Raw genomic sequence first — 19399 nt, forward strand, 5'->3', positions numbered from 1 at the left:
GAGCGCCGACTGAGCGCCGAAGGTGCGCCAAAGGTAAGCCCGCCTGCGCCCGTCCACGCCTGGCCCGCGCCCAGTGCCAGGACCCCTGGCCCCCGCAGACCCCAGCCCACCCGCCGGACATACGACGCCGCCACCCTCAACGCCGGCCGAATCCCAGGATGCTACCGAGCCACCCCGAGACGCACCCACGGACCCTTCTGCTGCAACGCCTGCAAGTTCACCTGCATCCGGACCAGCACTACTCCAGCACCGACCAAGACGAGCAACAGCAGCAGCCACCTGAAATGCATCCTGCTCAACACCCGCTCCGTCCACAGACACGCCATCGAGCTCTGGAACCTGCTCGACACAACCTCACCAGACGTCGCCTTCCTCACGGAAACCTGGATGAACGCCTCTTCAGCGCCCGACATCGCCATCGCCATCCCAGACGGCTACAAGATCATCCGAAGGGACCGCATCAACCAGACCGGAGGAGGCATCGCCATCATCCACAGGAACACCATCCGCATCACGACCAACACCAACGACACCCTCGCACCCGCCGAGCACCTGCACTTCCAGGTCCACATCAACCCCAAGACAACCCTCAGAGGCACCCTCATCTACAGACCCCCGGGACCACGCACACAATTCAGCGAAGACATCGCCGACTTCATCAGCCCGCACGCCCTCCTCTCCGCTGACTACATCCTCCTCGGGGACCTCAACTTCCACCTGGAGAACAACAACGACCGCAACACCATCACCCTGCTGGACAACCTCGCAAACCTGGGACTCAAGCAGCTGGTCACCACCCCCACCCACTACGCCGGACACACACTCGACCCCGTCTTCTCATCCAGCAAGGACATCGCCTTCAGCCACGCCACCGGACTCCACTGGACGGACCACAGCTGCGTCCACTTCAGCTTCAGAAGGACCACGATCCACCACCACCAGCAACAGGTTGCACGCAGAAGCTGGAACAAGATCACAGCCGACCAGCTCGCGACCTCCCTGAGCATGAACCCTCCCACCAGCGCAACGAACCCAAGCCAGGCGGCCACCAACCTCGCGAAGTGGATCAGCAACTGCGCAGACGACCTCGCCCCTCTGAAGACCCCGCCGACCCGGTAGCAAGAAAGCCCCATGGTTCACCAACGAACTCAAGAGCTCCAAGAAGAACTGCCGAGCCCTCGAGAGGACATGGCGCAGAGACCCAACACCGGACAACATGACTGCCCTCAAGCTCGCCACCCGAAAACACCACCAACTCATCCACGCCACCAAGAAAACCGCATTCAAGGAACGACTGGACAACAACGCACACAACAGCAAGGAACTCTTCAACATCGTTAAAGAGCTCTCCAACCCCAACGCCGGAAACAACGACATCACCCCTTCGCAAGACCTCTGCAACTCCCTCGCCTCCTACTTCCACAACAAGATCGCGGACATACACAACAGCTTCAGCACTCAACCGACGCACGCCACGACCGAACCACCGCCCCCCACCACCACCCTCCGCGCCTGGACCCCGATCAGCACCGAAGACACCGTCCGCACGATGAACTCCATCCACTTCGGATCTCCAACCGACCCCTGCCCTCACCACGTCTTCAACAAGGCCGACGCTGTCATCGCACCCCACCTGCGGGACATCATCAACACCTCCTTCGACACCGCTACCTTCCCGGAGAGCTGGAAGCACGCCGAACTCAGCGCTCTACTAAAGAAGCCATCAGCCGACCCCACCGACCTCAAGAACTACCGCCCCATCTCGCTGCTCCCGTTTCCTGCAAAAGTCATCGAGAAGACCATCAACAAGCAGCTGGCCGCCTTCCTCGAGACGAACGGTTCCCTCGACCTCTCGCAGTCTGGCTTCCGGGCCAACCACAGCACCGAGACCGCCCTGATCGCAGCCACCGATGACATCCGAGCACTGCTTGACTACGGAGAAACAGCAGCCCTCATCCTCCTAGACCTCTCCGCGGCCTTCGACACTGTCTGCCACCGTACACTAGTGCAGCGACTCAGCAACGTCGGAATCCAGGAGAAGGCACTGGAGTGGATCATCTCCTTCCTCGCCGGAAGGACACAGAGAGTCCGCCTCCCCCCGTTCAGATCTGAAGCCACCGAAGTCATCTGCGGCGTTCCTCAAGGCTCCTCACTCAGTCCAACCCTCTTCAACGTCTACATGAGCCCCCTCGCAGACATCGCACGCCAGCACAACCTTAACATCATCTCCTACGCCGACGACACCCAGCTGATTCTCTCCCTCACCAACGACCCCGCCACCGCCAGAGCCAACCTTCACGAAGGGATGAAAGAGGTAGCCGAATGGATGAAGAACAGCCGCCTGAAACTGAACTCGGACAAGACGGAAGTCCTCATCCTGGGATGCTCACCCTCCGCCTGGGACGACTCCTGGTGGCCCCCCGCCCTAGGCAGCGCACCCAAACCAACAGACCACGCACGCAACCTGGGCTTCATCCTGGACTCCTCCCTCTCCATGACCAGACAAGTCAACGCCGTCTCCTCGTCGTGCTTCAACATCCTGCGCATGCTACGTAAGATCTTCCGGTGGATCCCCACCGAGACCAGGAAGACGGTCACCCAGGCCCTCGTCACCAGCCGTCTGGACTACGGCAACTCCCTCTACGCCGGAACCACCGCCAAACTCCAGAAGAGACTCCAGCGAATCCAGAACGCCTCAGCACGACTCATCCTGGACATCCCCCGTCGCAGCCACATCTCCGGACACCTGAGAGACCTGCACTGGCTCCCGGTCAACAAGAGAATCACCTTCCGACTCCTCACCCACGCACACAAAGCCCTACACAACCAAGGCCCAGGATACCTCAACAGCCGCCTCAACTTCTACGCTCCCAAACGCCAGCTTCGATCGACCGGCCACGCCCTCGCCGCCGTCCCCCGCATCCGAAGAGCCACCACAGGGGGACGGTCCTTCTCCTACCTCGCCGCCAAGACATGGAACTCCCTCCCGACCCACCTCCGCCTGACCCAGGACCACCTCGCCTTCAGGAAGCAACTCAAGACCTGGCTGTTCGAGCAGTAGCGGACCCCCCTCCCCCAGCGCCTTGAGACCCTCTGGGTGAGTAGTGCGCTATATAAATGCTTTGATTGATTGATTGATTGATTGGATGTTATCACTGATATTTTAGTAGGATTGGTTTAAAACAATTAATTGATATGTTTAATATTTACGCTGTTTCATAGGAAGTTTTTAATCTGGTTCAATCGTCTTAAGCAATATGCAAATATTTAGTCTGTTTCGGCTTGGTGGAATGTTATCTAATATCAGTGTTATCATGTCTTTTAGTTTGACAGACTGTGGTCTAAATAAATTTAGATTTTACTACTAAATGACTTCTGGTGGGCATTTGACATTTTGTATGTGGTTCTTATTTTACTAAAACTGTAAAAACAAAAATTCTGAAAATGAAGAATTGATATTTTGTATGGGTTACCACACTGGCTCATAGACCAATTTACCTTCCTGTGTTTGTTCATATTAGTTTAATTAACAGTGTTACACAAATTAAGCATATTTAATTAAACACGTTGATTTTTGAATTAATGTAATTTGTTTGAAAATTGATTTCTCATTAATTTTGGCATGGACAATCACGTCCATGCTAACATTTAGACCTTACCTGCACCATCCTCTCAAACATATGTGCTAGGGGCAAATAGGAAATGTGTACATCCGCACATGTGGGGGACCACTGACTCTGAAAAAAAAAACACAAGCAGCCCGGCAAGGCCAGGTGAGGTCAGATAAGCGTCTTACCTGCATAACTCTTTCAAACATGTGAGCCAGAGGCAGGAAGGAGATGAGCACATCGTCCTGTCTCGGAAAGATCACTTTCTGCAGGTGAAGGGCATGGGAGACAGAAAGGAGAGAAACACTGACAGGAAGACAACAAGAAAGTCATAAAACGATAAAAAGAAAAATTGCACCAGGGCGGCAACAGGGTACAGACTGTCAGATGAGCGAAAGAGAGAGCTGAGCAGCAGAGTGTTAGGCCACAAAAGTCAACAAGACTATGTTAGTTGGAGAGCACAGGGACACAGACAGAGTGAAAGCCCTTGTCGTGCTACAAGAGAGCACAGACACACTGAGGGGGAGCTACAGCGTGTTGTCGCCTTGTGTCCCGGGCACCGGGCTGACTTAGCTTCTCTTTCCAAGGCACATTAGCATCGCTTCCAGACTCCAAGATGCGCTGCTGTAACAGGTGCAATCATTTGAAGATGTTGCCATTATTCAAATTTTTGATTGTACCTTGTTGGTTAAGTGTAGTATCATTTGTTCGACGAAAATTAACCAGTTGATATCTTAATATGACTAATGTAATGACTTACTTGCAAGCTTTTCAAAATAAGTAGGCACTTTGTGGGGCTAAAAGAAGCAATAGCACAATATTTATAGTGGAAAATGTGTTATCTCTAGTTGCCTGCTTACTAGCTGTTTGTGGGGGACATTCCTTGATTTACCCATTGACATCGATTCTCCAAAGTGCTAGGGTAGCAGTAGTGATGCTGGAGCAGAGTTTTCTGTTGAAAATTTATCGTGTTTTAAGCTCCAGTTTTGTTTATATGTTATGATTAAAAATATTAATTTGAAAATACTAATTAATAGTTTGTTTCGTTAAAGTCTGAATTAACCAACATTACTAATGAGAAGAAACGATTACACGTGGGACGCATATATGTTGTTTAATAATAATGTGCGGTTTAATTAAATGAGTGTTGTAAAAGTGCTATGTTTCATGTTTATGCTTTTAAAATAACGTGTACTAATGCTTTATTGCGTTGCAGAAGGCTAGATAATTACATACACATATGGGTATTAGTGGAGACTAACACTGTTTAATCATTATGCTGTGGTAACGTTGTTTTGTGTTTCTTTTAATTAAGATGGTCCGTTTTGGCCTAAAACAAGATGGCTGCCTTTAACAGCCTGCACTCGAGTGATTGAATTTTGACGAGAGGCCTTGCTGAACATGGTTGAGAGTCACCTGACCACAGCCTTTGCCTGGTTAGAAAGTTTTCTGTGAAGACAGCAGCTCTGGGAACGATTCCAGCTGCCCTTGGACAAGGATAAAGCCACAATGAACAATGACTAGTCTGCGGTGGCTCTGCTAAGATATCAAGGAAGAACATTTACGAAAGATACATTTGCAAACTCGAGTTTCCTTCTTCCGTCTTTTTATTTTTGTGATTTTTCCTGAGCGGAGGTTTCCTAAATGTAACCGAATGGCATCCTTTCCTCTGCTCAGCGGCTCAACGGATATTCAACATTTGTTTGTTACTTTTTATTTTGTTATTTCCCCTATAAATATGTTAGACTAGAGAGGGTCCGTGTTCATTGCGTTCTTTGGTTCCATTGCGTCCATTGCGTTCAGTGTGTTCCTTGAGGTTCATCGCGTTTTGGACTTCTTCCTGAACCTATGCTGAGGACGGCATCTCGAGAGACTTTACTGAGAGACCTGTCCTGACCCTTTTAGCTAGAATAGGTAACTATGAGAATAATGATTTTACTAATTATTGACTTTCATCCTGAATTAATTTAGATAAATAAGCATTTGTTTGAATTACGGTGTTGGTGTTCATTTCTTGTCATTTATTGAGTTCAAATTTATTTCCTATGTTTTAAAATCATGACTCAAGACAAAGTCATTATGGTCTCATTGACCTCATTGTAGATGCAGATTGGTTCTCCTATATTCAGTGTGGATAGAGTAATAGTGTGAATTCAGTGTGATGGGCCCTAGCGTATGATGTGTGTTTGTGCGTGTGACTGTAGGTTTACTCTGTCCGTGGAAGCAGGGAGAATTTATATGCGCCGATCTGCAGCAGTGACATCATAAACCTTTTGACATCCAGTAACAGTACAACGGCCTGCTCATTGCGGGTTAGAGGAAGGGCATACAGATAGCAAAGAGGGCTCTTAGGGCAGCACTTACTTTGTGCTTGTGCCACTAGCTTCATGAATCTTGAGGCAAGATCAGTGGCAGGGGTACCATTGGACGAGCAAGAGGAAGGAGCTGTTTCTCTTGCTTCACCTTATTGACATGCATAACTTTTTATTTCTCTTGCTTCACCTTATCGACATGCATAACTTTTAGTTTCTCTTGCTTCACCTTATCGACATGCATAACTTTTTGTTTCTCTTGCTTCACCTTATCGACATGCATACCTTTTTGTTTCTCTTGCTTCACCTTATTGACATGCATAACTTTGAGGGGAGAAGGTAATGCTGTACCTTACTTTAGGGCTAAACCAGAGCGTTGCTACCCTGGTTATCACTAGTCCAGGCCTAACCAAACAACTCAGGTTTGGACTGACTTGTTGTTTAAGGAGGGCGGGGGGTCTGCTCAGTTGGAACAAAGCTTTATGTTTGGGTATGGATCAGTGGCGGATGATGCTTTTTGAAAGTGGTGTGGCATAAAAGTGGCTGTCGATGGAGTGAACTCTCTCTCATCAATAAAGCAAAATAAAAACGCTGTCACTAGAAGAGAAGCAAGAAACATTTTCCTTTTTTTCTTGACTTCTAGTGACAGCATTTTTGTTTATTTTGCTTTATTGACCAGCAGCTGAGAAGGATTTAGTAGAAGGCAGAATGGCTCCCGCGGAAACAAACAATGGTGACTGGCAACATCGAAGGAAACACTCTAAACTTACATGCTGCAGTCAGTCCCGACGTAATGAATTGCTAATTGTACCTGGCAGGTGCACACAGTGGTCTGTCTACAGGAGGCTCTCTCGGCAGCAGTGCTCCCATTTTCACACCCTCACTGCTAGTACAGTGGCATGAGCCGTGCAGTGTAAAGGGAGTTAGCACACTGCCAGAGAGCGAGACTGCCACAGGCAAATGGGCAATCACCGTGTGGTTTCAAAACAAAGCCACACGGTGATTGGTCAAGTTGTGCAATTCTCCTGTCCCCAAGTTGCCACTTGAGTCCCGGCTGTACGAGTATAGGCTATACCTTTAAAACCAATCCTGATGCTACTTTCAGACAGTTTATAACAGTAAAAGGCATGAAACCAGCACCGAGATTGGTTTGGTCAGGCAAATCCTATGCTCCATGGGAGACTGGGGAGCTGCATATGTGTTCTCCCAGTCTCCTAATACAGCATGAATATGCGAGGCGTCAAGTGTGCTTGTAGGGCTGGACATACCAGAACAACCGTCCAACAAGACATGCGCACTTCAGATGCATTGACCATGTTGAATGCATTCTCTTTTATCAGCCTTGGCCCCGCCCGCCCCGAAATACACCACCCCACCCGTCACAACAGAAAGAGTGCCACGGTCAAGGCATTAGATACAGACAAAACGAGTGAGTTTATTTATTACAAATATATGTTGCGTGACTCACAGCAGGAGGCGGGCGATGCCCTTTTGCCCTAATGGAGAAACCGCCCCTGGAATGGATACATTTTGGTCTGCCTCTTTAAGTGGCCCACGCTGCGTTTGTGTCTGGAGAAAGCTTATGGTTCCATTGTCCCATTATTTGAGATTGGCTTCAGTAGTAGGTGGTGACCCCTAGCAAAGGAGGTCTGGACCACTGCAGCATGATTTTTCATGTGTTACATCCAGGGGACACACACAGTCAGTGTTGATAGTAAACCCAGTGAATACGAGATAGGGTTAATAAAACTTCCCATTCTATTGTATAGCCAAGTCCCATAAGAAGCAGGAATTAGCTTTAAAATGGTTTGCATGATACACAACGTTCTTCGTTCCTATTTATTGGCCTACCAAAAAGATAGACTGCAGAGAAAGGAGGGAAAGAGACAAGAGGAGAAAAGAAACCCTAATAATAAAAATACCATAACAAGCTAAACTGTACATTGGGCTTCTCTCGCCTAGCCCCTAGAAGTCAGAGGGGGATCTGAAACACATATGGAGCAACTCAGAAATGTTATCATCCAGAATAGCCTTGACTACTTATCTCTTCAGATTCTGTTTCCCAAACAAAGTGATTGTGTCGTTTCTGCTTCTGTTCAAGTGAAGCTGTTTATTTTCTTCTTCCAATTCTTATTTTTGGAGACTGTAGAGCGGCCCCCCGCCGCATGACAAAGTCAATGCAACAAAAGATGACCAATACACTCCTGAAGATCCCGCCTCATGCCCTTGTGACGCTAGGGTAATCCAGAGAAACACATAGCTATTGCCTGGCGCTCAGGGGCATTTGTAGGGGAATCAAACTGAGGGAGGGAAGCAGGAGGAAAGACTTCTTTCCGTTCTGTAAGTCTGAGATGTCTGCGGTGGGGTGAGTCACATATGGCCATGCTTTTTTTCTGACTGGGAAAGCTGCTACTTGTGGTGAGAATAGCTTGTAAGTAAGTGATCTTGTTCGTCTTGTTGAAAGTATCGATGTACATTTATTATTCGAACAAATGATATTACACATGCTCAAATGTCCCTAGGTACATATATATATATATATCTATATACATATATATATAGATGTACATATGTGTGTGTGTATATGTATACACACTACGCCCTTCAACATTTATATTTGACAAAAATACATTTTTAAAACCCATATTGAATATTGTGAGACAAGACAGTATCAAACCCAAACTCACATGCCATCTGATCAGAGGAAGGAAAGCCTGCAGCAACATTGCCATATTTCTCTGTTTATCAACATCATTGGTTTCTAATCAAGTACTAAGATAACCTGAAAAAAGGGTATTCAAACACTACACAGGGCTTGGTGAGTGAGACGGATTCATAAATGAACACTAACTACTTAGCTTAACTAGAAAATGACACTCTACCCCAATCTGTGAAAGACCATACATTCCACAGTATACAGGTGCGGAGTTGGAACAATTTGATATTTTGGAGACAGATCATGTACTCATATACAGACAATCACCAGTGACTTGAAGTTGATTTGGACATGCACCGATAGCAAGAGCAATCTACGAAACACTGTGGTGATGTGTCGGCGTTTGTTGTGAGCCTTTGTTACTGACCTAGCAGCCTTTATGCATCCATTCACTACACACAATCAACAACACTTACCACAAAGATGTGTTCATCACAGACTCAAAGAACACATTAGTCAGAACATCACTCAGATGTCAAACAAAGCCCAGACATATCACACAATCACCGACATAACATCCAGAGTATTTGTAAATGTCGGGCAACAAACATATTATGGCCACTAGAGAGTTCTAAGCAAATGTCAGATCCCTCTGGACATACCGCTCAAACACCAAATCATACACTCACAACTGAAATAATATGACATTGCCACACTACCTTCTAATATGATAACAGATGACATCTCACACCACACATGTTACACTGTACAACCTTAGAGACAGACCACAACACTGCACTAGAAGCATTCTTACACACCTTTACTTGATTGAGAGTTTGGCTGACGGGTACTCTGTTACAAACATGATGGATATACTGTATGCCGTGTTACAAGTGCATTAGGATATAAAGATTATGTTACTTACACTCTAAGCATCTGTTTTTGGCATGTAAAGCTGTAGGTTCACATGCTTTGCATACTTCTGCCATCAAGTGTTGGGTCTGGATGTTTGCAAGTTGTTTTCTTCAAAGAAGTATTTTCCAGTGACGAGGGAAGGTGACTCCTCCTTTCAGTTATACTGCTCATGGGCATCAACTCCATTGTTAGATTGTTTTCCCACAAGAGGGTGAGAATGGAGTAAGCAAGTGTAGTACAGAGATGTCCATGCGTGCATAATGAGAATAATAACTGCAACGACCATAGGTGTCCAGGGAGGAGGGAGGGCACATGTGAATCTACAGCTCTACATGCCAAGAACAGATGCTTACAGGGTAAGTAACATAATCTGTTCGAGGCATGTTTGCTGTTGGTGCACATGCTTTGCATAGACTGTATAGCAGTACTCTCCCAAAGCTGTGGCTAACCAGTGGGCATTGCAGTTGCTGAAAAGGTTATTTTAGCACTGCCTGTCCTACGTTAGCTTGTTGGCATGCTAATACATCCACACAATAGTGTTTGGTAAATTTGTGTGGTGTAGACCATGTAGCTGCTTTATGAATATTAACTATTGGAATGTTACCTAAAAAGGCCATAGATGCTTCTATTTTATGAGTAGAATGTGCTCTGGGACGTATAGATAACGTTCTTTTGGCTTTAATATAGCATGTTTGGATACATTTAACTATCCATCTAGAAATACCAGATTTAGAGCTAGGTTTCTCTTTATGAGGTGGAGCAAAGGCAACAAAAAGTTGTTTTGCGAAAATCTTTTGTTCTATCAATAGAATACAATAATGCTCTTTTGACATTTAATGTATGTAGAGCTCTTTCTGCTACAGAATCAGGTTGAGGGAAGAAGGCGGGTAACTCAAGTGATTGGTTATTATGAAAAGCAGAGACTACTTTTTGAAGGAACTTTGGGTTAGTGCGAAGAACCACTCTGCCTCTATGAAGTTAGAAGAATGGTTCTTCCAAGGTTAGTGCCTGAAGCAATCAAGAAAGCAACCTTCCAAGAAAGGAATTGCAGTGGACAATTGTGCAATGGTTCAAAAAGGTTGACCCATAAGTCTTGTTAGAACAATATCAAGATTCCATGCAGGTGCAGGTGGGACTTTTGGTGGTATCACTCTTTTAAGGCCTTCCATAAAGGCTTTAATTACTGGTTCTCTAAATAGTGATAAGTGTTCTCTGTTTTGAAGATATGCAGCCGCTGCTGTAAGGTGTAGGCGTATGGATGTGTAGACAAGGCCTTCCTGTTGTAGATGCAATAGATAACAAATGATTTGTTGTATGGAAGCATCCAGTGGGTCAAATGTCTTGTTTATTATAATATATAACAAACCATTTCCACTTTGATGCATAGCATGCTCTAGTGGTAGGTTTCCTTGCTTCTTTCAGAATTGTCATGTAATCTGGTGGTAGATTTAGGTATCCAAACTCTATGACTTCAGGACCCAAATTGCTAGGTTGAGCTCCTTGGGCTTTGGATGTCGGATTTCTCCACGGGTCTGTATGAGATGGTTTGAGGTGAGGTGAAGCATCTGGTGTGGAACTACTGAGAGTGCTAGTAGTGTGGTGAACCATGGTTGACGCGCCCATGTGGGAGCTACTAGAATAAGGGTAAGAGATGTTTGCCTGAGCTTCCGAAAAGCGTAAGTAAATATCCCTGACCAATTCAGCCATAGGGCATTGCCTTTGGATAGAGTGTTTGGGAACCTGGAGGTGAAGTTTGGGCATTTTGAGTACTCTGCTGTCGCAAAGCGATCTATTTGTGGAAAGCCCCATTTGTGGAAGTACGGGAGGAGGACTTGGGGGTGGAGTTCACACTTGTGGACTTGTTGCCGGATCCTGCTGAGGAGGTCAGCAAATTCATCGTCTGTCCCTGGAAGATGTTTTGTTCGCAGTTGGATTTTGTGATATATTGCCCAACGCCAAATGGTCTGAGAGAAGCGTAATGACTGTAGAGCGTGTGCCCCCCTTTTGTGTACATAGCTATTATATTGTCCATCCGGACTAGGACAACTTTCCCTATCAAGTGAGGTAGAAATGCATTTAGCGCTAGATTAACATCTCGAAACTCTAGGTAGCTGATGTGGAGATTTTGGTGTCCCTGAGACCCTGAACTGTTAGTCATTATAAAAGGGCACCCCACCCTGTGAGGGATGCGTCTGCTGTGAGCATGATCTGCGGAACAGGGTCATTGAAGGGCCACCCTTTTGATATTTTAGCTGACCCTGTGATTGATTCCACTGCATGCTAAGCTTTCCTGTAGAGGACGCATGTTGAATCTTGCATGAGGTACTATGGCAATGCATGATGCCATCATTCCTAGGAGCTGCCTGAAAGTTTTGACTGCTAGATACTTGTTGCTTTGGAATTGGAGTAATGGTGTTTGAAAATTGAGGATTCTGGCTGCACTGGCATAAGATAAACCTGTTTGAGTGTTTAACATAGCTCCTAGATATGGCTGCAGATTTGAGGGTTGAAGATGGGATTTGTGTGCATTGACTGTGAATCCCAACTGCTGTAGTAGATGTATAGTAATCTGAGTGTGTGGCTTTGATGAGCCAATCGTCTAGATATGGGAAGACATGAATTTGTTGTTTTCTTAGATGAGCTGCTACTACTGCTAGGCATTTGGTGAATACTCTGGGTGCAGTAGAAAATATAGTGTTTTCCGGCTATCACAAATCTGAGATATTTGCGATGTGCTAGGTGAATAGGAATGTGAAAGTATGCATCCTTAAAGTCCAGTGTTTAAATAAAGTTTGCTGTAAGTACGGAAGCACCTGTTGAAGTGTAACCAAATGGAAGTGTTCTGATAGTATGTACAGGTTTAATGGCCTTAAATAACCAGCCTTTTGGGGGATTAGGAAGTCCAGTGAATAAACTCCTGATCCTTGATGTTGTATTGGAACTGGTTCTGCAGCTCTTTTTGTTAGAAGAGCTTGTACTTCATGTTGGAACAGTTGTTAATGTTCTAGAGAGAGTTTGTAAATGTGAGGTGGAATATTGGGAAGACTTCTGGTGAACTCCAGGCAATAACCAAGTAGGATAATATCCAACACCCATTTGCCTGATGTTATAGATTGCCAAATGGGAAGAAACTGCTACAGTCTTCCCCCAACAGGTGTTTGATGGTCAAGGGGAATTGTTATTAAGTCACTGCTTGGTGGGAGATGGAGTGGTACGTGCTGGTGTACCTCTACCTCTTCCTTTAAAATTGTTTCCTCTGTAACCACCCTTGTAGAATACGCTATAGAGGGGCATTGGGTTTTAGTTTTATAGGAAGATGTGTTGGCATCTATGGAAGTACTTTTTGTTTCCCCTACAAAATGAACGGCAAAAGGAGCCTCTGTTAGAGGGTGACTGATGTGCTCCCATGGATTTCGCCTCTTCCGTGTCTTTTTTCATTTTTTGAAGTGCTTCATCCACTTGAGGACCAAATAGATGTTCTTTGTCCAAGGGAGCATTAAGTATTGTCTGTTGTAGCTCTGGTTTAAACCCAGATATTCGCAGCCATGTGTGTCTTCTGAGGAGGAGGATGGTGTTAACTCCTCTGGCTGCAGTATCAGCAGAATCTAGCGCACACCTGATGGAGGAATTCGAAATTAGTTTTCCCTCCTGCACTAGTTCCTGCCCTTTTTTCCTATGATCCTCTAGGAGGTATTGGAGTAACTCTTTCATTTTGTAACAGTGGGCCATATCTTACCTAGCCAAAAGACCTTGTGTATTGAATATGCACCAATGATTGGCTGATTGTGCAGACACTCTTTTGCCTGAGGCATCTATTAATTTAGACTCTTTGTCTGGAGGTGGTGAGTCACCTGAGGTTTGGGAATTTGCTCTCTTACGACCATTGGACACAACCAAAGAGTCTAATGGAAGTTGGCCCTTAATAACAATTGGGTCGGATGGTTGGGGTTTGTATTTTTTATCAACCCTGGGTGTTATGATACGTGTACATACAGGGTCTTTAAAAATGTCTTCCTTGTGGCGCATCATGCCCTTTCAAAATGGTAATGACTGTGTTGTTTTGATTGTGGTCCCTAATGTTTCAAATAAAAAATCTTTCTCTATAGATTCTTTATGAAAAGTGACTCCATGGTATGTGGCTGCCCTGGCAATTAACTCCTGGTATGAGGTGCTATCATTAGGAGGTGAAGGTTTTGCAGAATATAGATCTGTGTCTGTGGGGGAATCTATATTATAATCATCCCATGGATCTGGTGATGGTTGGCTGGAAGTGTCGTCCCCATACCCTGTGTCAGGATCTGTGTGAGGAGACCCCTGTGGTGTAATATTTAGCGGGTCTGAACCTGGTACTAATGGTATTGTTGAAGATGGTGGACAGGAATGAGGAATGCATTGAAAGGGGCTTGTAGCCATGTCCTTTTTTCTTTTTAAAGGAATTGTATATACTGTATCTTGTGAGCTGGGAATCTTCCTTTTGGAAGACGGTGGTACCACAGGTTTTATTGAAATATGTCCAGTTTCTGGATTAATATAAATTTTCTTTTGTTTTGGATCAAGCTTTTTTCTTATGGTTTCCAGAATTGGCTCCGGAGGCTTTTGAGGAGCATCTTTCTGTTTCGGCACTGTACTTTTCAGTACCGAGCTGGATATGTCCTTTTTTGTCCTTTAGAACCGAGGTTTTAGGTGCAGAAGGTGTGTTATCTTGACTCGAGCCCGAGCCAAAAGACTTGATTTGCACTTTTGGGGCTGAGCTGGAGGGCTGGGCGTTCGAAGCAGAGACTCTGTGCCTACCATGGCCAGACTGCAGTGGTGGCCTGGAAGCCTTTTGTTTGGTTGAAGTGAGTTTTGTGGGCAAAGGTGTTTTGGTACTCAAGGCAACTTGATGGGCTGGTATATTGTGGGACTTCCTTTCAATCTCCAGTTCTGAATTGGAGTGCTATACGGAGAAGGCTTCTTCCGCTGCGGACACTTCCATCTCTTGCTGTTTGATATCATCTCTGAAGGTATCGGGGGTGTCTTCGATACTCTGCCACTGCATTTCTCTTCTTGGAGCCCAATGGTCCCGTAGGGTCTTGTCAGATCGAAATGAGTGACAGCCATCACAGTCTTCTTCCTTGTGCTCTGTGGACAGGCACAAGTCACAGACCTTGTGAAGGTCAGTGCGCAGATATGATATTTAGAGTGGCACTGAGAGCAGAATTGAAACGGAGTCCACTCCATCGTGGGATTACTCTACAATGTTTTTCTCGAGTGGAATGAAAACGGGCTAGGCCTGAAGGCCGCGGCTGTAGTTTTGTCAATTCAAGTAGGAAATGTTTCCGATTTTCGACACATAGAAGATGGGAAACGTGTTAGAAACAATATCGATGAGGGTACCCGAGTTGCGCGGCAAAGGGATCCTAAAGAGACTGGTCTCATACCAGAGCTCTACAAACCACGTCCGAACCCAATGGCGGAAAGGAAACATTCTAACAATGGAGTCGATGCCCATGCACAGTATCACTGAAAGGAGGAGTCTCCTTACCTCATAACTGGAAAAGACTTCTGTGAAGAAAAACAACTTGCAAACATCTATACCCAACACTAGATGGCAGGAGTAGGCAAAGCATGCTTATCTACAGCACACATGCCTTGAACTGCTCTTTTAATAAGGCAGATGGGATGTGACAGACTATCCATTCGCCAAACTCTAAATCAGGCTGTTGGTCTTCGGCCTGAAATGAATACCACGCAATCACTGTGAGAGGGACCCTAGACAACCCACAGCGCTGCAAGTGATATTAATGGCAATGCGCAGGATATGTAATATCAAACATATGACATAACATATTACTACTAAATATGTAAATGACTCCATTACATTCCACTGTGTGCAAATGAGTCTTTCAACTATTAATTCAAGGATATGTGCTGCTTCTGGAGCCTTTCTCTGTACTGAAATGTTTTAATTGCAAAGCATGTGAAGATATGTGGAAAAAATCTATTTACGTGTACATTAAAAAATACACTTCCCCCATAAACAACAGCCGAAACTGTGTTTGAACTGGAAATATTAAAGTGCAGGTCTCACTACTTAAGCGTTACTCTTTGGTACTAGACACTGCATCCCTTCTGAGAAGCCCCGTTCAAATGAAAGAAACGCAAGTTCTCTGAACCTGAAAATACTTTCCCCTTTCAAAGCCGTTCGCAGTGACCTAGACGTACCTTAACCTGCGTTTTCACACCAGATTCAAAGCACAGGCGATATTAAAGAAGGATCGCAGAGTCAAGGTCTGCACTTAAATGGATTCTGGGGGGGGAAGGCTGAAGGCAAGATGTTCTAGGAATGCACGTGGGCAGTGGGGGTGTTATCCCTCCGAAGGCTTTATAGTTTTGTTTTTTTACTGATGCTTGCCTTTTAAAATGAGATAATCTGTACCAAACGTTACTACAATCTTCGTTGTGTTGGTTAGTGAGCTTTCTAGCCATTTATTGGTCTTCAGAAACATGTTTTTTTTACCTTGAATGATGTACACCTCCAATATCTATCACTATACTCGACAGTTCCCAGAGATCCCATACGGTCTATACCTCAACACAGTCTGTTGTCAGTGTCTATCAAAATGAGAGCGGCATTTGCTTCGTGCACTGAAATCAAGGATCCTCCTTCCTTCACCACTCATGTTTGGTGGATGGGTTGCATCAGTAGTTACACTGCTGCAGGGAATTGTGTGATTTCGTTTGAAGTCTGACACTATTGTATTTTCAGGAAGATCTGCAGGAGTAGGTCGCCATATAGTAGTTTGTAAATTATAAATATTAGTAATCATTTTTTGAAAGGAAGTAACTTCCACGGTTTTATATACATAAGGCACGAGGGCGCTTCAACAAGTAAAACGTCGCACATAAACATTGATTTTCATTTACCTGTCACCAGAATTTATTCGGTGACCGCCCCAGTTCTTACACTGAGAGATAATCATAAGGACGTGTCTGCTGTAGCTCAGCAAGTTCATTGATTATTGTCCACTATCCAACAGATATATCTTTGCTTTTTATAACATGGCAGATTTCGAAAGTGTAGTCAATGGTATTTCTCGAAGGGACGGCATTTTCACTCAAAATCAGGTAAAGTTGGATCAATGTGAGTAAAAGGATGGATTTCTTTATATAGGGCTGTTCAATAGTAAGATTTAAGATTGTGCCATGAGATTAAGCGCACCAGGAGATTTCACTACGTGCCTTAATCCCATGTTCAGTGATGGAAATGGTGGTATCGAGTGTTTTTTTTTTTTTTTTTTTAATGTTTTTATTGAAATTAGACAAATCAAATAATACAGATTTTGCGGCTGTGCGATACACAAATAACCAATCAGTAGCAGCATTGTGACATTTCCGGTCCTGAAATAAACAATACCACACCATGAATGCAACCGACAACAAGACCCCATCTGCCAATCCATCATCAACACCTGCCCGAACCCGAACCAGGGGGATCCCTGACCTGTGAGCTGTCTCCAGGGTACTAAAGACGTCCCCCTCCCCTGCCCTCATTTCTAACATGGGAAAACGCCACGCGGTGTACAGTACCCGACCCCAGGAGCTCAATATCCCCGCGTCGACACCCCAGCAGGACCCCTACATCTTCGTAATAGTGGGTTGGCACGACCTACCCCACTCCAGTGGGAGCTATTCCGGGATTCGGGGATGGCGGGGTCGAGTCAGGCAAGCCCGCAATGTATGTTTTATAAGGGCCCCAGATGTCCCTAGGACGCGCTATCGTTGGGAGGAGACTAGAGTAGATCTCGCTATTCGTGCTGCAGAAAGCCATGGCAGTAAGCCATGTCTTGGACGTGGGAGCTGTCTTCCTCCCCCAGTGCTTTGCTATCTCCCGCTTGGCCAGAAGCAGCCCTAGAGAGGCCAGTCTACGGACATTCTTTGGGAAATTGACCGTATAACCCAGCAGTGCGACCTCAGGAGTGGGAATGAGTGTAAGCCCTAGCATCTCTTCTAGGATCTTGTGAACCTGAGCCCAGAATGTCTGCAGTCTCGGACACGTCCAGGCCATGTGTGCAAAATCGGCATGTGGTGCAGCGCATTTCCAGCAGGCGTGCGGCCGCGCGGGATCAATGGCGTGGAGTCTAACCGGGGTCATATACCAACGGCGTAGGAATTTATAATGTAGGAGTTTGTGACGGCTATTCAATGACACTGTGTCGGTGACCTTGCAACATGCCGTCCATTGTTCGTCCGTGATAGGCCTACCAAGGTCTGTCCCCCACTCCTCCCGCGCACGATCATCCGCACAGGGGACCCGCGCCGCGCACGCCCTGTACAGCTTGGAAACAATATGTGCCCCCGTATCGGCGTCAATCAGGATGGTGAGAGGTTCAAGGGAGGCCGGCTCGAGGGGGAATCCCTGAATCTCCGCCCGGGCGGCGCAATAGAACCGGCGAAGAACGAACCGGTCCATGAATGTAGCGTCACTTAATCGCGCGTCCTCCGACGCCGAGAAAATGTGCCCACCCGGGTACAAGTCCCCGATCCTGGTGAGGTCAAATTTCGTCAACGTTCGTCGCACCAGTGCTTCATCCGTGCCAGGCAACAGCCCAGGGTTGGGTATCGGGAGGGAAGACGAATACAGCAGAGGCTGAGCCAAATAGCGCGAGAGCCTGTTCCATGCCCAGCTGGCGGTAGACACGGTTTGAATGTCCTTTGGGTCCCTGGGGACACCTTTGGGCAACACCGTCGACAGGCGACCCGGGAGGACAAAGTCCGCCTCTGGGCGAAGGAATGGGATCCGAGCATCAGGGTGATACCAGGCATAGGCATGGGCACACTGAGCGACTAAATAGTATAAATATAAATCCGGCACTCCAAGGCTGCCACGATCTTGTGGGAGTGTGAGGGTCGCCCAGCGGATCCGGGGGTGTTTCCCGCCCCAGACCAGCCTAATCATGAGGGACCGCAGTGTGGAGAAGAAGGCCCGGGTCAGAGGGATAGGGATGTTATTGAAAAGATACAAGAATTTGGGGAGCACTATCATTTTAAGAATAGCTATCCTGGCGGACATAGAGAGCGGGAGCCGCAACCACCCATCCACCTGAGTCTCCAGCCGCGCAATCGCGCGGCCATAGTTGAGGCGGATGATTTCGTCCGTGTTCAAATGTATTTGTATGCCCAAGTATCGCACCGAGTCTGAGCACCACTCAAGAGGGAACTCACATTGCCATGGGGAGGTGCCGATAGTCAGTGGGAAGATGATGGACTTATGCCAGTTTATGCCCAGGCCCGAATGGCTACCGAAACGAAGGATCTCCTGTATCAAGGGGGCCAGGTTGGCCTGCGGCTCCCTGACATACAGGATTGTGTCATCGGCATAAAGAGAGGCCAGCAATGGGCCCGTCCGAAACTGGAGACCCCTGTGGAGGTGCCGCTCTTGGAAATGCCGAATCAGGGGGTCCATAGCCAAAATGAACAAGAGCGGTGAAAGCGGGCAACCCTGCCGCGTACCGCGCGTGAGTGAGAATGGGCGAGAGAGCGTGCCGTTGAGACGCAAACGGGCCGTAGGGCGACTATTAAGGAGTCTGACGGTCGCCAGGAAGTTCATGGGCATGCCCATGCGCTCCATGACGGAAAGAAAGTGGTATCGAGTGTTTTAGTGGAAATTTCACTTGTACCCCTAAGGACTAGTGTTTCCTCTACCTACTTCCCAGTCTCCAAAGATTTGTTGACCCCATAAAGCAGTGTTGGGGTGAGCAGATCTATGAGTGTAGCACTGAGTGTAATATCTGGTTCACACATTAACAAGGAGACGGCTGCTTTCATGTTTCTTGGCAGTTGTCAAGTCTGAATTTTTCCCGTTCAGGATCCTCTCTGCTATGGGGTTTTTCTTTCCTTTTCCTGCCCGGCTAGCATATTGCTTGTAA

The 19399-nt window shown here is 46.6% G+C and overlaps 1 protein-coding gene across 3 annotated transcripts in view; it reads right to left on the bottom strand.

The window, feature by feature from the left end:
• ACSL6 (acyl-CoA synthetase long chain family member 6) overlaps positions 1-19399 on the bottom strand; it is a 410748-nt gene that overhangs the window by 152089 nt on the left and 239260 nt on the right. For 2 of the 3 annotated variants that reach the window (XM_085618041.1, XM_085618043.1), the window contains exon 11: positions 3660-3737. In XM_085618041.1, coding sequence (XP_085474167.1) covers positions 3660-3737 — 78 coding nt within the window. Of the gene's footprint in view, positions 1-3659; positions 3738-3796; positions 3875-19399 lie in introns of all 3 variants that reach the window. The other variant, XM_085618042.1, reaches the window with a different exon arrangement.

The sequence above is a fragment of the Triturus cristatus genome, chromosome 7, assembly GCF_964204655.1.
Source record: "Triturus cristatus chromosome 7, aTriCri1.1, whole genome shotgun sequence".
In the NCBI taxonomy this organism is placed as follows: Eukaryota; Metazoa; Chordata; class Amphibia; order Caudata; family Salamandridae; genus Triturus; species Triturus cristatus.